Here is a 19552-nt window from a genome sequence, read left to right as displayed (position 1 = left end):
CCATCAGTACGCAAATCCATTATGCATTGCCCTCTGATCTGTTTCATAATTTGCTGTGTTTGCAAAAGACTGAGGGATAATTTGATGCTTCAATAAAGCTGAGTGCTTTTTTGTTTGAAGACGTTATCATATGGTGTATCTACACACTAACAACTGCTGTACTATACTACATTTAAATGCAGTTGCATGATACTTTAGTATTAGTTCAATATGTACATGAATATAATACATTAGATTTCATCCCTGCATTTAATTTTAAACGCATATTGTAGTGATGAAAAGATTCAGTGATGAACACGTCAACTACTAACTACCAGATGGGTTAAATGAGTAAAATGGCCTCTCATTTGTAACCTTCCTAATGTTCTTATTTTAAGTGGCCTGTTCCCAGCTACAGATGGTTTTCACTATTAATAATTTGACTAATACTGGTCTTCTTCCTCTTGGTATGATCAAGCTAGGCATTTATGCTTTTTGAATTTATTGCTTTCCAGTCTGTCCATAATTAAACCTTTTAGAAATGCTACCAAAATACTCTACTTTCCATATAACAAAACAAAAGGAGATTGTAGATGTAGCCCATAATGTACTCAAAGGTTTGTTGGGCTGTTGATAGAAGATGGAGTCTGTCACAGTGTTCCCTTGTCTTAATGGAATAAAGAGAAAAAACATGGGAACACCAAGTCTTAAAAAGGATCCCCCCGGCTCCTTTTATCCTAGTACATTAATAAAGATCACAGAGCTGGAGTGTGCCAGAGTCCAGCCAACAAGAATTTGATCCAATTAAACTAAATGAGCAGGTCTCAGGATTTTGAGAACAGAGACCGCCCAGGTCTTATCTTTATCTTATCTAACAATTAAAAGATATTATCTTTTAATTGTTACAGCTGATGGTGTTTTTCAGAAAACATGGTATCAGTCTGTATCTTTCTTAAGTCTTAAGATATTTCTTAAATTTAGTGAAGGAAAATTTGTTCTCAGTGGGGCCTGCTCTATCTCGTTAAGAAAAGCTTTAAAAAGAGACAACTCTACCTTTAAAAACACAAGGCTGAGAAAAAAAAACGTGTTAGACTTCCATAAAGTATTTTATTTAAATTTCAACCTTCACTGACTAAATGTAAGGAAATATATTTTAAGGTACTGTTTCTGACGGAATCATATTGATCATCTTTGCTTTGCTGGATATGAAGTTGATTGACACGCTTCATCTCTAATCATTGTGGAATCCACGCTTTTCCACGAATCGTAGATCATCATTCAGAAACAGGTCCCACCTAACACTGCGTCACAATGATAAGGGTGGAGCGTGGAGAAAACAGGTCCTCTTTCGAAATGTGCTAAGTATGGTGCTGGGCTTTGAAAATGTAGTAGAAAATGGATGTATGCAGTATACGGGGAAAGGTTTACGTGGTGATTAAATCTTTACTTTTGTTACATTGGCACTCTGGTGAAGGGAATGTGGTTTCAAAGCTTCTGTTATGTACAATTTCTGAAGGTATGTACAGTAATCCATTTGTTTTACAAGCACTTCCAGAGTGAATGTGAACCTTGTCCTACGTGCCTCCCCTCCGCCTTTAGCTCTGATTTGTTGCGATGCTGGGGCATCTTCTGTAAGGTCTGAGAAAGTGGGGAGAAATGCATGATGCACTCTGAAAATTAGTGTTCTTATCGGAGGGATGTGACACTAAATACACGGTCAGAAGAAGGCTAGTCATCTAAAAGTGAATATTTTGTGTTGTACAGTTACATAGTCTCTGTCTGGGTGTGTTCACTCGTTGAATACATGTCGAATTGAAATAACGCGCAACATTGCATAAAAGGTTCGTTCATGTTTAAAAGAAAATCCATGTTACCTTGAACTTGGCTGAGGTTATCTGTGACTGTGCGGTATGTCGACACCTTCTGATTTCACTTGTTTGTTTTGCTGCATTACACGAGGAGGAGCGCTATTGTATCCGGGGGAGGCTCGGGAATGGGCTTCTGTAGATGCAGGGTTAAGGAGAGTTGCGTTGTGGAAATTAAAGGAAAAGGGAGGCTTCAAAAAACATGTTGAATGTTATAATGATTAGTGCCATCAGTTTATGCATAGAAATCTGTAACAGAAGCTGACAGATGTTGAACACTTTGACAAAAGTGTGTTGTATTTCCTACAGGTCATGTGATTTTGAGGCTTCGTGTCTGGGTAGTTTTCAGGTTGATTTAGTGGTATTCCCCCACCTTGCAGGGAGAAATCGTTTAAATTTAGTACTGTTCATGTGAGCATGTCCAGTCGGATTGGTTTCATTTTGTACAAAAACTCCCAAATACTAAGACATTATTATAAGATTGTGTTCAAAACATAATCAAATTTCATTCCTCCATGATTTTATAATTGGCTGTGTCCATCCTTACCACCAGCAAGGTTTTTGCTTTCGTTTGTACCTGACCATGTGCTGTCCTTGTGGCAGATGTAACTAAAGAACCTACGGTATTATGCACTCTGTGACGCAAATTAGTGGAAAGTCGAAAATTTGCGGAGAAGGGCAAAGTAAATTGATTAGGAAACTAAAAAGCGTACAACAGCTGTGCCTTAATACTGTAGGTGCATTTCATCCTAGGAAAAATACCCGTTGCGGTTTACGCACTGGCTCTGAGTGTTTTATCTCATTCTACCTGTTTTTCAGTGTCTTTCGTAGTGTTTCAGTTATTCTGCGTGGCAGTTATCTCGACAGAAAAAGAAATGTAGTCTAATCTCTTCTATGACACATTATGACTAATCAAATACATTTTTAAAAACGCTGTAAAAAAGGTCATTTGTCCATTACAAAATCCACCACACCAGAAATTTGAAACATGAGGCAGGAAAGTAGAATGTATTATTTGATTTATCAAGACGTTTCTAAGAGTTTATTTCATAATGATGCTTTTCTGGAAAGGTTTCACTTGTGTAAAACAGTTTTATTTTTTGACATGGTAACACAAATGCTGTTCTGAATTTTAAAGAATGAGTTTTCATTTTTTATTCTCCTCATCATCTCTGAGTACTTCTAAGGCATCTGTAACATCCTGAATATTTGAAGCTGAACAAATATTTAACAGGATTCCCCCTGAATTGTGTAGAACAAAAGTCTTATGGTTGGTCTGTTGACATTTTTAATGGGTCTTAGATTTGAATAAAATAATATTTGGCTCTTTTAAGCTTTGTTAAGGTGCCTGTAAAAACACAAGTCTATTCAAAGCAGAATGATGACAGAAGAAAAACACTTCATTATTTCCAGCTTACAAAAAAGTTTTCAACAGAATCCTTTCATGTACATTATCAATTTTACTGGGACTTATAGAACCTAAAAACTCCAATACATATTCTAATCAAAGCCCAAATACAGTAGCATTCCATGGAGTCCAACACATGTGTTCTGCAACACTAATATAGTAAAATATTATGGTTTCAGGACAAGTAAGCCAGGAGATAGATGTTTTTTTTTCCCTTAGTGCCTCAGATTTTGTCAGAATAATTTACCTGTCTGTTTTTGTTCCATCAGATATAATAACAGTAATCATTTAAAAAAAAATCTCTTCAAGCTATTACATTGCTAAGGTCAATGTAAAATGAAAATATGACCATGACCAGAAAAATTACCTATTTCTACCTACAGTAAATCTATTCACATGCTGACATAACATGTTCTACTTAATTAGACTTGCAATGATATAATAATTGAAGAAAAAAAACTACAAAGAGCCCCAAACCCGGTTTTGAGAAGTCACCAGATTAGAAGTGATGAATTATAGTCAATTTTCAAACCAGCTTTTTACTCTATAGATGCAGGTCCTAAAATGTTAGCATTACTAATTCTTTAATGAGTAGTTACTCATTTTTTGTAACGTATTTGGATTAAGGTCAATCTCAGTGGTCAGTAACTCCCTCTCAGATTTGAATTTATTCCATTTTTAACATTTTTATCATTGAGCATATTGCAACTTAAAAAGCATATTTTTTTTTAAAAAAAGAAATGGCCCTCAATTGTTATCTCAGCTATTCTGAAATGTTTCTAGCAAATGTAAAAACACATGTACAAGCTGTAATATGTCATATAACAAATGAAGTTGTAATATAATAATATGTGTGCTATTTAATTGTAACCCAACTTAATTTGCAATAACTGAAGCTTCATCCTGAAGCTTGGTATTAATATGTATGAAGATGTGATGTGCTGTGCACTTTGTGTTTTTTATTGCTGTGTAAGAAAGAATTGGATACTATTGTTTTGAGGAACTAAACTCACATGATGCATGTTAAAGTTTCAGGAGTCATGGAAGCAGGCCAAGTACATAGTATATAATGTAACAGAAATGATTGGCTAAAGAAGCACTTTGAACCTGGAGTCACATAAATATGTGTTTTACAGGAGAGCACATGGAAATAAAAAAATAAAGAGTGAAGAATCCTGGAATAAAAAGACAAAAATATTCAAAGAACCGGAAAACAAACACTATCAAGATGGAAAAGAAAGAAAGAAAGCCAAGTTATTTTGCAAGGTAAGCTGAATGTTATCTTCATTACACTTCATATTAAGCAGCACACTAAACCTGTACTTCAGTCTTCTGTGATACATTTGATGCTTGTCTATAAAGTTAGGTTAACCGTGCAGGTTGTTCATTTAGTTCATCAAAAGATGCAAACAAATACATCTGTAACCACAGTATTCATTATTTGCTAGACATTAAGTCATGCAGAGCTTTTGTTTACAAACCTAAAACATAACAAGTCAGAGAAAATTCTCTGTAATTTCCAAGGTATTCTTAAGTGCATGACAGATAGTTTGAGTTTTGAAAATATATTACCTGTGTTTTAGTTATTTCATTTTTCATTAGATTTTTCATGGGCAGAACTATTGAAATTAATGATTCATGTTCAGATTTTGAAAGTTAAGCAAGGGTGAGTTTGTTCTGTGCTGGGATGGGAGACCTCTGCATCATTGATTCTCATCCCTGGTCTTGGGAGATAACTTGGATAGAAAGTATTCATTCCACCTGGGCTTTTACACACTTTTGCTAATAATTGACTTAATTTGCTTGTTTATTGTGACTTTTTCTATGTATTTCTTCTTGCAGTTCTTGGTTTAAAAAATATTGTGCTTCACGTGTTTTGTTTCCAACATCTTCAGCATTTAAGAAATAAATTGACACGTAAACAGTTCAGCAAATTGAAATCAGTTCAAATTGACTGGTTTTAAAACCAAAAGATACATGTACCAACAGGTTTGTGAATCAGAGCCCTAAGAATCCAGCAGCGAACAGGTTAAATGGTGTTGGTAGACCACTCTTCGGCATTCTTCCACCTGGACCTGAATTTCAAAGCCAGTACTGTGGTGTGTTGACAAGAGCTGCTATGTCTGGTCATGGAGAAACACCTTGTCATCTGGATTTTGCTCCCCCCAAGTGCTAAATCAAAGGCTAATTGATTTCAGTTTTCTATTTAGGCCATATTTGTAAATTTGCATTCAGCTCTATTGAAACTGTAGTTTATTGTAATTGCTATCACTGTATAATATAGTTTACTTTGAATTTCTCGCATTCATTGGTTTCATCCTACTACATCCAACATAATTGTACAAATGATCATTTTGTTTTATGGATGGGGGTTAGCCTTTTTTTAAGAGAGCTGGATTGTGTTCTTACTACTTTAATTAAAAACTATGAAGAAGGCCAGCATAAGAGACTGAATCTGAAGTATTGCATAAACAGCATAAAGTACCCTGCCCCCCTTCGCATTTTTTTTAACCTGATTTTCTCGTGGCCCATAGAATCATGGCCTCTCTGTCATACTATTGTGACTGAAGCAGTTTGCTTAATATAAATTGTAATGATGAGAAAATCAATTTTTTGGATTAGCATTTATCTGATCCTTGAGAAATAATTCTAGTTTTCTTTTGCTCGAAGAGTAAACAGTTTTTAATGAGATTTGTTTTTTAGTTTTTCTTAATGTTTCGGAGTTACTGAGCTTTTTCTCACTACCCAAAACTGCAGACTGGGTAAGATGGACATTAGTTAAGTACGACATGCACTCATCCTAAATGTACTGTATGGGGTGGCAAAGAGAAAGAATTGATTAGCTAAGTAAGTGCTTCCTAGACTCAGGCAATCAGCCAAGAAGAAACTGCACTCAGCATGTCTGGACGCAAATTTAAAATGCTGTATCTTACGAAGCTCTGTGAAGAGGTCCAGAAGTATGCAGCATATAACAGTGTGTACTGGTGAGTTAACTAATTTTATTGCTTGAACAGTGATCTGATGAAATTACAGGATTATAAAAATGGTGTTAAATTATGTTGTCTGTAAAGTCTCTGTTCAGAAACATTTGCATTACCGGTATTTGGTAGAATACAAAGGAAATTGTTATATTTTCCATTTTTATCTTACTGATAACCTTTCATGTACAGCAATTTCTAAATTAAATGAAGGTTATATTAATGTTTTATCTTCATAGTCAGAGAAATCTGCAATGCTGGTGTTGTGCTGCATTAAACAAGCCTGTCCAAAACAAACACAGTCATTTTGGCACTGCGTAGGTTTTTTTTTCTAGACGCTTCTAATGCTGTTTGCTTAATGCCTATTTTTTGCCACTATCATTTTTCATACTATTTATGACGTACAGTACATTAGGCTGTCTTATGTTGTGATATTTTTGTGGTAGTAAAAACTAGATGTCCTGTATAAAAATACAAGTTGAGCGTTGAGAGTTGGATTTTACTTATCTGGTAATATTTCCGATTTCAGACTATTATTCATTATAGTACTGTTTGACTCAATGTTATCTAGTACAGAATTCTCCCCTATAGATGCTTTTGATGAGAGAGGCTTGTTATAGTTCTTTCCTTGGGTTAATCTTAATTTTAGTGGTGCATAAAAGGTTTTAATTGGAAGTAAACTCAAGAATGAGCTATTCAAAACTTTATAAAGTGACAATACAAATAGACATATATCAGGTTCATTGTATGCAGAGGACTGATTTATATTTCTGCTTAAAAATGAACATGCAAGCACTTCATGTAGCAATAAGATATTTTTCTGTTATTGGTTTTGGTTCACAGATTATATTTTGGTCTAATATGTAACTCAGCTTTTTGGGGATACAGTGTAGTTTCCAGATACAACCCATTCCTGCCCTGTATCAGCGGAGTAAAAACTAAACATCTTTTCTAAGAAATTAGATAATTTGTATTGAAGACTAGCTAATTTGTAGAATATTTTTTACTTCAGTGACAAAGTTATATAGTCATTCAGAGACCATTCCAATAGTTTTTGTAGTGCTGCTCAAAGCTACAACTGATGAACAGTAGGTCTGATGACTTAACAGTTTAGACAGATATATTTGTGTGCTGCTCTGTAGATAAGGGTTTGAGAAAAGCCCACCCTCTTCCATTCTGAGATAAGTAGAGACCTTGGTCTGTTTTTTTATATGAAGCACAGAAGAGGAAGGAGAAAGGGAAATGATTTCTGTTTTTATCTTTTCCTTTCTCAGGGCAGGAAGGCAGCTGTTTATTATTGGTAACCTCTAAAACTGGGACTCCACAGTTCTTGATTTTTCATTAAAGTTTTTGCTGACATGTTACTTTTTCACCCATGAAAGTGTTTAGTTTGAGTACTAAAGTTTTGTACTAAATAATCACATCCAGAATTCTGACATAATGTCAAACTGCTTAATGAATCTTTTTTTGTTTACTCATTGTTATTGTCAGGTAGAGAATTCTCCTCTACATATACATTGTTTGTAATTCACAATTATGGGACATCTTTGGAAGGGGGTGAATAAATTTGTAAGGCACTGTATATTGCTTAGAATCAAAATAAACCTCCTTTCCTATTGCTTATATTAAAAAAAAATGTGGGAAGCCTTGGAGGAACAAGGTTACATTAAAGTACATTTACAGTAAGTAACATTTAAGAATTGAACTGACAGATTCAATTGACTGAGTTCTTGAATTATTAATGAATTATTAGTTTATAAAAAAACAAATTTGTCAAAGTAATTTTGACTACTGAACATTCTAGTATCATAACAGTATTAAAAGAAGTATTCTCGTACCAGTGACATTTGGGAGAAAATGCAGTAGCACTAAACCATTAAACATTCACCTACGTTGGGGATATGATCCTAAAAACATTTTAGAATTTAAAATCTTTACTGTTCCTTGAGATGTAAACTTATTGAATATAGGGTCATAGGGACCTGTGTTAAAAAATAGTAATAAGATAGTAATAAATAACAGTTGAGTAAAATTTTATGTTGAAATAGTAACACTGCTGTTGCATTCTCTTGTGAAGGATTTCTGTATTGTGGGCCAAGGTAATAGACATTTGTTCTCTTTTGGGTGTATTATTAAAGGATTTCTGTAGTGTCTTCATAAGTTAAATGAACTGTAGAATATGGAAAATCTACAGAGTAACTGAAAGTGATACTAATCATATGAAAGCTCAAAGCTCAATGAGCATATACAATACAAATGAATCGACATAATGCAAACCCTTGTAAGAAGAGATTCAACTGAATATGAACATATTTAAAAAAATAATAATTTGTGTCAAGCATGTTGCCAACATTTTATAATTTCTTGTGCATTTTCTGACCTATTGGAAACCAGGCCCAAGCCTTCTGTTTGTACTCTGTTCCTGGAGGGTGTAGTGAAGTGATGGCTTTAATTTATTTGGGGTGTTGACTAAAGTCTGACTGTATGAATTTCATTCATCGGGTGAAATTATAAGTGGGATAGCTAGGCACAGAACTTGTTTTTTTCAGAGAAAGTTTTCGGCGTGATTATGTTTATGAGTCAGTACATCTCTCAGCCTGATGTTTCCTGGTCTTATGTTTGTCTCCTTGAAACTCAAAAGAAGGTGCTCACAGTCATGCAGTTGATTAGCTTGTCAAGTTGCCAATATTTAAGTGAGTGAGAAAGCAAATTTTCATTTTTGTGCAGCACTTTTTAAGTCCAGTGTGAACAGTTAGCAGTTGGCTGTGATGTCTGTGTGCAGTGTTCTTCCTCATTAGTTGGTCATTCTAGATTACTTACCAGTGACCATCAGCCTAACTGCATGTTGTCCATCAGTCTAACTGCAACATGGATCCCTCTGTTGGAGTTGCAGGAAAGGAGCATTGAGGTGTTGGGCTCTTAATCACTGAAGATGTCAAGATGGAACCAATTTATGATATTCTTGTTTGTGTTAGTCAGGACAAGCTATTAATCATCGAGTTTTTTCTTATCCACATTCAAAGGAGCTAAGTTTTGTCAACATCATTTTCTGTTCAAGACAACAGAAAGATTATTAAAAATGTTTCTGAACACTCACTTCTAAGCGTAATTATATATAGTTTATATATAAGTCTTGCTGCTACATGGGTGTCTGTGTCTGGTCATGGTTGCTATGTTTGTTTAATAGTGAAGTTAAATTGGTCCAATAAGACAACAATTAATCCAATAGGTAATTTAGAGCTGAGATGGAATGAAAACCTTTAGGGAGACAATGATGTTTCAGGTTCACATGAGCATAAGGAGACCTTTTCTTAAAACCAAATTATAGCAGATGTCCTTCCTAAAAAAACACATGGAAATTAAGCCAACGTCTGTTTCAGACCACGACAAACCAGCTATTTAATCTCTTTCTCAATCAAATTTACTTTTTCTGTGAATAGTTTACTCTCACTGGCCAAATGATCAGAACTACCATCAACATGTTGTCGGGTCAGTGCAAGCTTGTGGGGGCGATTCAGGAGTGGAGGAGAAAGTGCGGATATTTGTTTCAAAGGCCTTGAAAATTTGATTTATGCAAGTGTCTTAGCAAAATTGTAATGCCTGATAAATTCCTTGATTGCATTTTTAAGCCTTTAGACCTTTTCTCCATTATAATTTACTGGATGTGGTGAAAAAGCAGATAGAAGTGTTATTTCTTTTCATTTTAGTTCAAGCATTTGTTTTGAACAGAGTACAAGGGGAAGAGTGTTCTAACCCGGGCTTAATGACTATGACACCGAACAGTGCATTGAGCCATCTGGTCTCATTTGCTGTAGTCTGCTGCCAGATTAGATTTCCCAGTAACATATCTTAATTTGTTCTAATCAAATTAAAATACTTCTTTTGAAAACCAAAACATGGTCACAGAGAATGATGGATTGGAAATAAAACAAAAGTATTTTTATATATATATACAGCATATGCTGTTCATATACATGTCATTAATTTGAGTTTCATACAGTGCATAACATACAATATTATTCACCTTGGTTCTGTCCTCAATGGTGAACTGCAGTTAACTTGCAGTTTGCACACTTTTCTTTAATATTTTAACTCTGAACAGAAAGATTGGGATCTCAAATTGGAATGGTGGTTGGTAGAGTTCTTCATTGTTTAAAAATCTAGTATTTTTCAAATTTAAATGACTTGATGTGAGAAAATATGAAAAACTTATTAAAAATGTACAGCAGTTAACTGGCATTGCTACAGTTTGGTAAAAGCATGTATCTTTTCTAAACTGCCTTCTGCTTGTAAAAAATGAGATCCTGATATTCTGCAGAAGTTAGCCCTGAAGGCTATCTTTAATATTTTTGTAAACTTGTTTTTCAGGCTGAAGAAGAGAAAGCAGATTAAACAAAATTCAGAGAGAACCGCAGACAAATCATCTGAAGGCCTCCAACCACAAACAGGACAGGTTAAGCAGGATAAAACCTCTATTTCAGAAGCAGGATTAAGTGTACCTTCAGACTTGAAGAAATCAACAAAGGAAAACACTTCTGATGAAGACAAGAAAAAGAAGAACTGTCAAAGGAAGGAGATAAGACGCTCAGATCTGAAAAAGAACTGTGGTGTAGGTAAGGTAGAATTTTTATTGTATCCTTGTGGTTTATTCTCTGCATTAAGCATCCCTTAGACTTTGAAACAGACATATTACAGTTAAAAACTTGAACAAAACATATGAACAGATTTAAATTTTTTGATAAATGTAGCTGAATCATCTTTATTTGTTTATAAATTATTTTTTCAAATTTTGTTTTTTTATATGCCAAAATCTTATTCTTACATGATCTAATGGATTAACATTCAGAGACAATAATAATGCATTTAGAGATTAAATCAACTTTTCCCTTTAGACCACTAAGTCTTGAATAAGCTTTGAAACTGTCGATAAGATGGGTCGGCATTATAAAGGAGCGAATAAAAAAGATGGACAACTGCTTAATCGTAGACATCTGTTCAAGCTAAGTGAAGTTTTATACAGGTGGAGGGATTCTTTTTTCCTACTGATGCTGGTTTTCTTCAATACTTTGCTCTATATGACTGTTGGAAAAATCGAGAATCTGACAACAGTCTAAAGGATGGACAGTACATTTTCTAGTAAATATACTGCAGCAGACTGGAAGTAGGAGGAAAAGGCTAAATGTGGGCACAGAGGAAAACTGTCAGGAAGAAGTAGCCATGACAAGCTGTTCTTGTTAACTGTAAAGTTGTTGGAATCCAATCCAATATGTGCACATTCAAGAATAATATAGCATTAAGATGAAACGAATGGATACGGATGAGAGGGAGTTATATCAGACAGGAGTAAGGTAATTATTGGGATACTGGGATCAGTTCTAGGACTACTGTTTTTCTTGGTCTAAATCAATAATCTAGAATCCAGTATAGAACATACTATAGGCTTGTCATATTTACAAAACTGCCAAAATATTTTTAGTTGTAAATTATGCAAGATCAGCAATGCATCATAAGCAGTACAAAACTCAGTAACAGACTCTTAATGGAAATACAGCGTCGTACATGCAGGTACATGATGGTATTGAACTGGAAGAAGCAGTATATCATTTTCTTCAACTAGAGAGTAAAGGGAAAGCAATAAAAAGATCTATAAAAACATGGCTTTCTTGCTAAGAGTGTGCAGTTTATATCAAGAAAATTCATGTTAGATTTCTACAGTGACATTCATTAGATCTCACATGGTATTCCGTGTTCAGTTTTGGTCACCAGCCTACAGCAAAGATATTAACTGCTCTACGGGCAATACAGTGGAGAGCTGTTGGACTAATTCTTGCTTTGAAGGGGGTTTCATACTCGGGCAGACTAAACAAATAAACAGGTTTACACGGAAACGGACCAGATTGCCTGGAATCTTGATATACTGTAGGCATTTCAAATTTTTAAAGGGATTGACTAAATCACCTCTTGGGACACTTTTGAGATCAGCAGTAATATTTACAGCTTCAAAGACTGAGATTGAAGGCCAAAGAGTGAGGCTTCTTTTGCTTTTTAAGGACGTACTGTACTTGCACATTTTTCACATTTTCCTTTTGCCTTTCCAAATTCTGCTTTGTAAATCAATTATGGCTCATAAAATGAAACTCATGCCAGCTTAAGGACACTTCAAATTATTCTTCCCTTTAAACACATTTTAACATATCCGATAATTAAAATAGTAGGAACTCCTAGAACATGTTACTGTATATCCCTTTCTTTCTATGGGTGCAAGGAAGCTTACTTTGTAACAGCTCAAATTGGACAACTTGACTGTACATTTTGGGATTTTATTTTATTAATTGTTGTATTTTATTCAGCATGTGTTGTTGTGTAATGTTGAAATTCCCTGTTTCAGTACCTTGGTTCTTGCAGCCGCAGAACCCATACATAGTTTGGCAGAAAGACCGATAAAAGCTTTTTAATTTCACCTATCAGTGAATGCTAATAAGAATTATGCATAGATTAAAACATGTAGATTTATAAAATACATGTAGAGGGAGAATAAAGAAATTCAAAATGGCCTTTAAAGTAACATTAAGAAATGCCAGAGTTTTTTGTGTGGGGGTGGGGATTTCTTGAAACCTAGCCCTTTTTGACACCCTTTGCAAATATTTGGCTTTCTGGCAGGGGGAGTGTCATGCGTGGTATTTGAGAAGTTAAGCCTGTGAGTATAAGATATCAAAATGTGAGTCTTGACATCTCTGAATTTATTGACTCTCTCCTAATTTACAAAAAGGGTCTGATAGGAATTATTCACTGCCTTCTACTATACAGACCCTCCTTTTACTTAGGTACTCATCAAAACGTTGATTGAGTTGATGTTATTTCTTTCAAAATAACAATTTTTCACAAGCAAAAAATGACTCGCTTTTCAATAGGGTTACAGCTATATTTACTAAACATGTTTATTGGTTCTTTAATTTCAGTGTTCATAGAACGCATGTTCCTTTTATTTTGCACTTAGTGCCTCCGTAGTTTTGATACATTTCTGCACCCACAAACCTTTAAATATCCTGCATTTATCTTTATTCAAAGTTTTTTTTCCCTCCAAAATAGGTTATTGAACCTTCTAAAGTGGAAGACAATAAGATTCATACTAGTGTTAAACAGGCAGTGCCATTTCAGTTGTCTTTTAATAATCACTGCAATAAATTAATAATAAATATACTGTATAATCTTACAAACTTTATTTTATACAATGTAGCACCTTTTAAAGGTTTCTTCTCTAAGTGCTTTACAGGAAAAGGAAGCTTATTAGTGCCACAGAGAAAAAAAAATCACATCTTGTTTATGCAAGAAAATTATTGCATTTAAATAGTTAATTTGTGAACAAAAGTTGCCTACTATATTAATACTGTATATCACATTGTACATTATATGCAATAATATTGTCCTGTGCAAAGTAGCACTGCTTTTAACAACAGTTGAAGATCGTCATACTCCTGTTTTTGGGGAAAAAAAATAATCTAAAGGAGCATGTGTTCTGTGTTTTGTATACATGAAGTACAACATCGTGTCGGTAAGCATTCCCATGTTAAACACTTATTGTTTTAGCCGTTTCTGTGACAAGTACAAATAACACTGCTTTCTAAACATTTGTTCTTCTTCACGTGAAGCTGCAGAAATGTGCTGTACGTAGGTTTTAGCCTACTTTTTAGACATTGAATGAAATACATGCCTGATGACTTGAGATAGTAAGACTTATACCAACTGTTATTGCTGGTAACAGTAAATGGCAAACCAACAATGTGCAAACTGTATAACAGGCTGTGTGCTGTGTGCTTCTTCTTTGACATTACCCTATTTCTTTACATTCACGTCTGTGCAAATGTACACACAAATACTGTTTCTTCTCCCCTTAAATTACACCTTTCCTGCATTTTGCTGTATAATTCCAAATTCAAGTGCATTTGATTTCAGCATACTTTAGTCTAAAACCTTTTGAGGTCTTTGTCTTCGCTCTTCTAATTCTGGTCTCCTAACTTTCCCCCAAGCCCGTCTACATTCTGTGGGTGATGGAGCTTCTCCTGTTTTGCCCCCAAGCTCTGGAACTCTTACCCCAAGGATACTGTATCAGAGAGTCGCCTTTACTTAACTAGTTCCATTCTTCACCCCTCTGCTTTTCTTAGTACCACCATCCACGGTCTCCTCTGTATATTGTAATTGTGTTTTATCTTGTGTATTCTCCTTATTTATTGTTGTTGTCATCCTGTAAAGCGCTTTGAGAAGCCACCTTTAAAGGCGCTATATAAAATAAAGTTTATTATTATTGTGTTTAAAGATTTAACGAGTGACCAACAGTAACAGTAAACCAACAGTAGGTATTAAGACTGTCAAGTCATTGTAAATGTATACCATTCAATGTTTAAATAATCGGCAAAAACCCATGTACACTACATGATTCTGCAGTTTCAAATCAAGACTTACGTTTGGAAAGCCCTGTCATTTTTCCTGGTCACAGAAACATCAAAAACAATATGCGTTTAACGTAGGAATGCTTACAATGGTGTTGTACTTCATGTCTACAAAAGACAGAACACATGCTCCTTTAGATTATTTTTTTCCAAAAAGTGGAGTGTGACAATATTCTACTGTAAATAAAGTCAATGCTACTTTGCAGGGGACAATATTATTGCATGTACAGTACAATGCAATATACAGTATTAATATAGTAGTAGGCAACATTGTTCACAAATTAACTTGTTACTTTTCTCATATAAACAAGAAAATTATCTCATTTGTACAAGATTTTCTTGTTTTATATGAGAAAAGTATCTAATTTATACAAGATCGTATTTTCTTGATTTTTTTTCTCCATGGTGCTAATAAGCTTCTGTAGAAAAGTTATAAAAAAGTTAAAAGAAAACTCACAAAGAACTGAGATAAAAGAATTTGTAAAAAAAGTAACCCAAGGGATTAGAAATGTAGTACAGTAGAAGATAGACACAGACACCAATGAAATAAGTCTTTCTTATTTCTGAAGGACAAGGTTTTGAATGTACTCAGGGTAGGTGACTCTGATATCCTTGGGGATAGAAATCCAGAACTTTGGAGTGTAGAAGTAGATGGTCTGTCGCCCATAATATGTAGATGAGCATGGGGGACAAACAGGAGACCAGACTCGGATTAACAGAGGTTGGTAGGTGGGGAGTAGGAAGATAAAGTAATGTAGAGCCTTAAAAGTGAGTATGAGGATTTTGAAAACTAGCTTGGGATTCCGGCTGTCAAACTTTGGACACGCTGAAGTTTATTTAGTATAGATTTAGATACCCCATTGAGTAAGGCATTGCAGTAATCAATTCTATAGACAGAGACAACATAGTCCGACTATTTCTGAGATGGAGAAATGATGTTTGTACAATACTGCACACGTGGGACAAAGGATGAAGGTCAAGCCTGGATCAAATATCACTCCCAAGTTCTTCAATTTAGACTTAAATTCCAAATACAGTGCCATCCCTGATCCAGATAGGATTACTGCATTTGCTTTAGGTAGCTGATGGGAGATGTCGAGATGTATGACTTCAGTCTTGTCACACTTTAAATGAAGGATTTGAGTCATACAGGATTTAATGTCATATTTGCAATTAGAGAGTACAGAAATAGCTACTTCAGTGTCAGGTTTAGTATAGACATAGATTTGAGTATCATTGGCAAATAAGTGATAATTCAGACCATGTGATTTTAATAACTAACCAAGTGGGAACATGTTAATGCTGAATAGTAGTGGGTTCAGTATTGAGCCCTGAAACTCCAGAACTAAACCCCCCAAGAGAGACAGTGTCACAGATCAGTTAAGTAAGATGTAAGAGCAATGTCAGAAACTCCAATGTCTCAAAACTAGAAAGTAAGATGTAATGATTGCATGAATAACCTCACTGTTTGCTAAAAGCAATCTGTAAATGACAAAATACAAAAAAGGAAAAAAAACAGTAAAAAGAGTGGGGGGGGGAAAGTAGCAAAATAAAACTCTATAAGTTGTTAAAATAAGAAATACAGGTTTACCACACAGAACTAAAATTGGATTAGTGTACAAACCATGAAACTAAACAAGTTGGGTGTATTAACGTCTATGACTTAGGATTCTCTTTGCAACTTTTAAGGCTTGGACTGGTGCACTGTCCTGTTCAGTTCTGATATTTTTATCAATGCTTTGCACAGCCCAAGGCATCTTGGTTAGTGTTCCTGATAGTTCTTCACCACATTGATTGTACACTTGTGAGGAAATGTCATGGTGGGTCCTAACTTTTCTCTACCTGTCTGTAGTCAGTGTACCCTCAGTTAAATGCAAGTCTCTGACACCGTTGGTTGAGATGCAGCACTTCAATTGATTCACTTTCACATTTCAACAATCACTTGTCTGCCAGTTGTTTTACTGCTTTCTAGTCTGCCTTCGAAACGTTAGGCATTTGGTTATTGCTAAAAAAGTAAAACTTTGGACTTGTGTGTAAACGCCAACTTTTTTTTTAGGATTGCTCATCCGATTGCTGTTGGCTGTTCCAGTTTTTTTTGTTGCCTCTTTGCAACTGTGTTTTCAAAGCACCTGAAATACCCATTGAGCAATTTTGTGCTAAAGTCATCCTACTGTTCTGTAACTGTACCTACAGTTGTAAAAGCAAGGTTGTTAATAAGATCTGTACTGTATCATCACCCATAGCAAATTACTATGTGGGCCCTGACATCAGTTCCAGTATCACAAACTACCCTGACATTCTTGCTTACCACTCTGGTTAAAATTAGACATCTGTTAGAATTTGGCTGCCATCATCTTTTTCACCTTTAGTCTCCAACTTTGATTTATATACAATTTGCATATGAGTTTCCTTTCCCAATATCTTAGTGATCACTACATATATAAAATGTACAGTGGTTTCATTGCATGTGATCATTTATAACATGTACTTTGAATTATAGACTTGAGTTTTCATTTGTTTGTAGTTATTTATAATGCTTAATATTGGCAGACAAATTACATTAAACCTTTCCACTTCATGCTAAAGAAAGTAACTAAAACATTTAAATGATAATATAAAGATGAGTGTATTAGAAATTGACAGCTAATGATAGGTGTATCAAGTCCATCATTTAACAATGATTTTCAGGAATGCTGAACAGTGTGTAGCAGAGGGTATGAGAGTTGGACTTTACTCTATCTGTAGATTGTAGTTTGTATAACATCATGTGTGACAAGACAAATGCTCTATAATTTTTATAGAGTGTATATATATTGTCTGCCTTCACTTGGCAATTCCAACATGTAGTGTTTCTTCCACCTAAGTGTTACACCTCTGATAACCACAAGATGGAGTATGCTGTCAAATTCAGAATACAATATCCATTATGCCAAGAACAACAGCTTTCATGCTACTGAATGTCATTTAAGTACCACTGATTCTTTGCTGTGATGTAATAAACCTGCACGCGCTTGAAAACTAGTGTATACTTTATGTAAAGATATTTAAATAAATGGATATCGACCTGGAGTTATGCCTGCAGAAGTCTATAATGAATGTTTGGAGCTTCTTATGTTCTATATATACATGATAAATCAGGGAAGGAAATTCTGACAGTTAAATGTATAGGCAGCAAAATGTTTTTTTTTATGTAAAATACAAATCGGTGCTATCTGTTACTGTTTAAATAAATGGTTTGTTTTAGCTGTTTTTTAGATAAATTTAAAAAATCCTTTAAATTATATTTAAGAAACTATAGTAATTGTACAGTAAAATTTGTGAGCAAAGTTATTTATTAAAGAGTATGTTAATAAGAGTATAGTTGGAGGGTAACAGTGTAGGAGTAACAGGATTGCAATAACCATCCTTAATGATTGGATTTTGACTTGCTGCACACAATAGAACCAATCCAGAAGCCTGTATTCACAAAAGTAATATTTGCCTTGGTTCTTTAGATTGCAAAAGCTAAGGAAGACAGGACCTGGGAAACCCAAGTTTCTGCTGTAAGTGGTGTTGGTTGACCAGCACTCCTCTTTTTAGACCAGAATTCGCCAGTGTGAGCCCTGCTGTCTTTCAGTTGTGATGTTAAACTGAGGTTGTGACTACTTGGTCTTTAAAGATCCATTTTCACTATTTGTAAGAGAAGGGGAGTTAACCCTTTGAATAGTGCTTTTGAGTAGTTTGAGACGAAAAACACATTATGTATAAAGTATTATTATAAACCATACAATATATTGTAATGGAGACTTTATTTTTGAATTTTTCTGCTGAAAATTATACTTATATTTGAAATTATATTTGAAGTCAAAGAATATGTGCGGAGTTCAGAACTTTTTTTTGGGAAATGTTAGATTGTGAAATACGTTTTGTTTTTTCCATCAAGGCATCATTATGATGAATGTGTTTCCTACTGTTTTGCCTATAAAGCACAGATAATCTATGAAAAGTGAAGTAGATTTTAAAGTGTCATTGAATCTTGTAAAACAGTTGCACTGATGTAGATGTTCAGTGCATTGATAAATTCTATTGATTATCGGCAGACAGACATACAGTCATTGCAAACTTGGCAGGATTCTTATTGATTAATGCTGTCACGCATCAAAACAAAAACAGGTGTAGAGCACATCTCGAAGTAAGGCACATAAAGGATTTTTGTCAGTATTAAACTATTATGCAACCAACACCAAAATGCCCTGGTGTCACTCCACTGCCCACCATCCAGAGCATCAACAACAAGTGGTGTGTCAGGAGAGCACGTAGCATCATCAAGGACTCCAAAGACCCAAAGATTTCTTTACACCCCTGCCTTCTGGAAGACAGTATCGCAGCCTGTGAGCCAGCACCACCAGGCTCAGGAATAGCTGTTTCCCGGCAGGCTGTTAGATTGCTGAATATCAAACAGCACACGGACTGATCACCACCTGCTGAACACCCACCCACGGCTGTGACATCGCCAGCATCTCACTGTCGTGTCGTGTTATGACTATATCCTGCACTATTGTCTGCACTTATCTCTCACCCCCACCACCACCCCTGCAACTACCTCAATAGCTGCTAATGATTGTCGGTCTCGGTCCCCCCCCCTCCCCCTCGTGTGTTCTTTTGTGTTGTACTGTGACATTATGATAAAAAAAGGGCAGTGCGGTGGCTCTGTGGCTCAGGATCTGCACCTGTGGCTGGAAGGTGGCCAGTTTGTATCCCATGGCCGTCAGAGGAGTCCTACTCCACTGGGCCCCTGAGCTGCTCCCCAGCTGCTCCAGGGGTGTCATATAAATGGTCAACCCTGTGCCCTGACCACAAGTTTTTCTCCCTGTTTGTCTCATAGAGAGCAAGTTG

General features: G+C 35.3%; 1 protein-coding gene across 3 annotated transcripts in view; it reads left to right on the top strand.

Moving 5' to 3' along the window:
- Positions 1–1304: 1304 nt before the first annotated feature.
- Positions 1305–19552, top strand: part of LOC148674925 (nuclear receptor coactivator 7-like) — a 43757-nt gene continuing 25509 nt past the window's right edge. For all 3 annotated transcript variants that reach the window (XM_088625687.1, XM_088625686.1, XM_088625691.1), the window contains exons 1-3: positions 1305–1495; positions 4389–4518; positions 10599–10843. In XM_088625687.1, the coding sequence (XP_088481813.1) occupies positions 4481–4518; positions 10599–10843 (283 nt within the window). In that variant the 5' untranslated portion in view covers positions 1305–1495; positions 4389–4480. The remainder of the gene's footprint in view (positions 1496–4388; positions 4519–10598; positions 10844–19552) is intronic.

The sequence above is a fragment of the Lepisosteus platostomus genome, chromosome 3 (genome assembly GCF_059453375.1).
Source record: "Lepisosteus platostomus isolate fLepPlt1 chromosome 3, fLepPlt1.hap1, whole genome shotgun sequence".
Classification (NCBI taxonomy): Eukaryota; Metazoa; Chordata; class Actinopteri; order Semionotiformes; family Lepisosteidae; genus Lepisosteus; species Lepisosteus platostomus.
The sequence above is the reverse complement of the archived record's forward strand: the minus strand, read 5'-3'. Positions and strand labels throughout refer to the sequence as shown.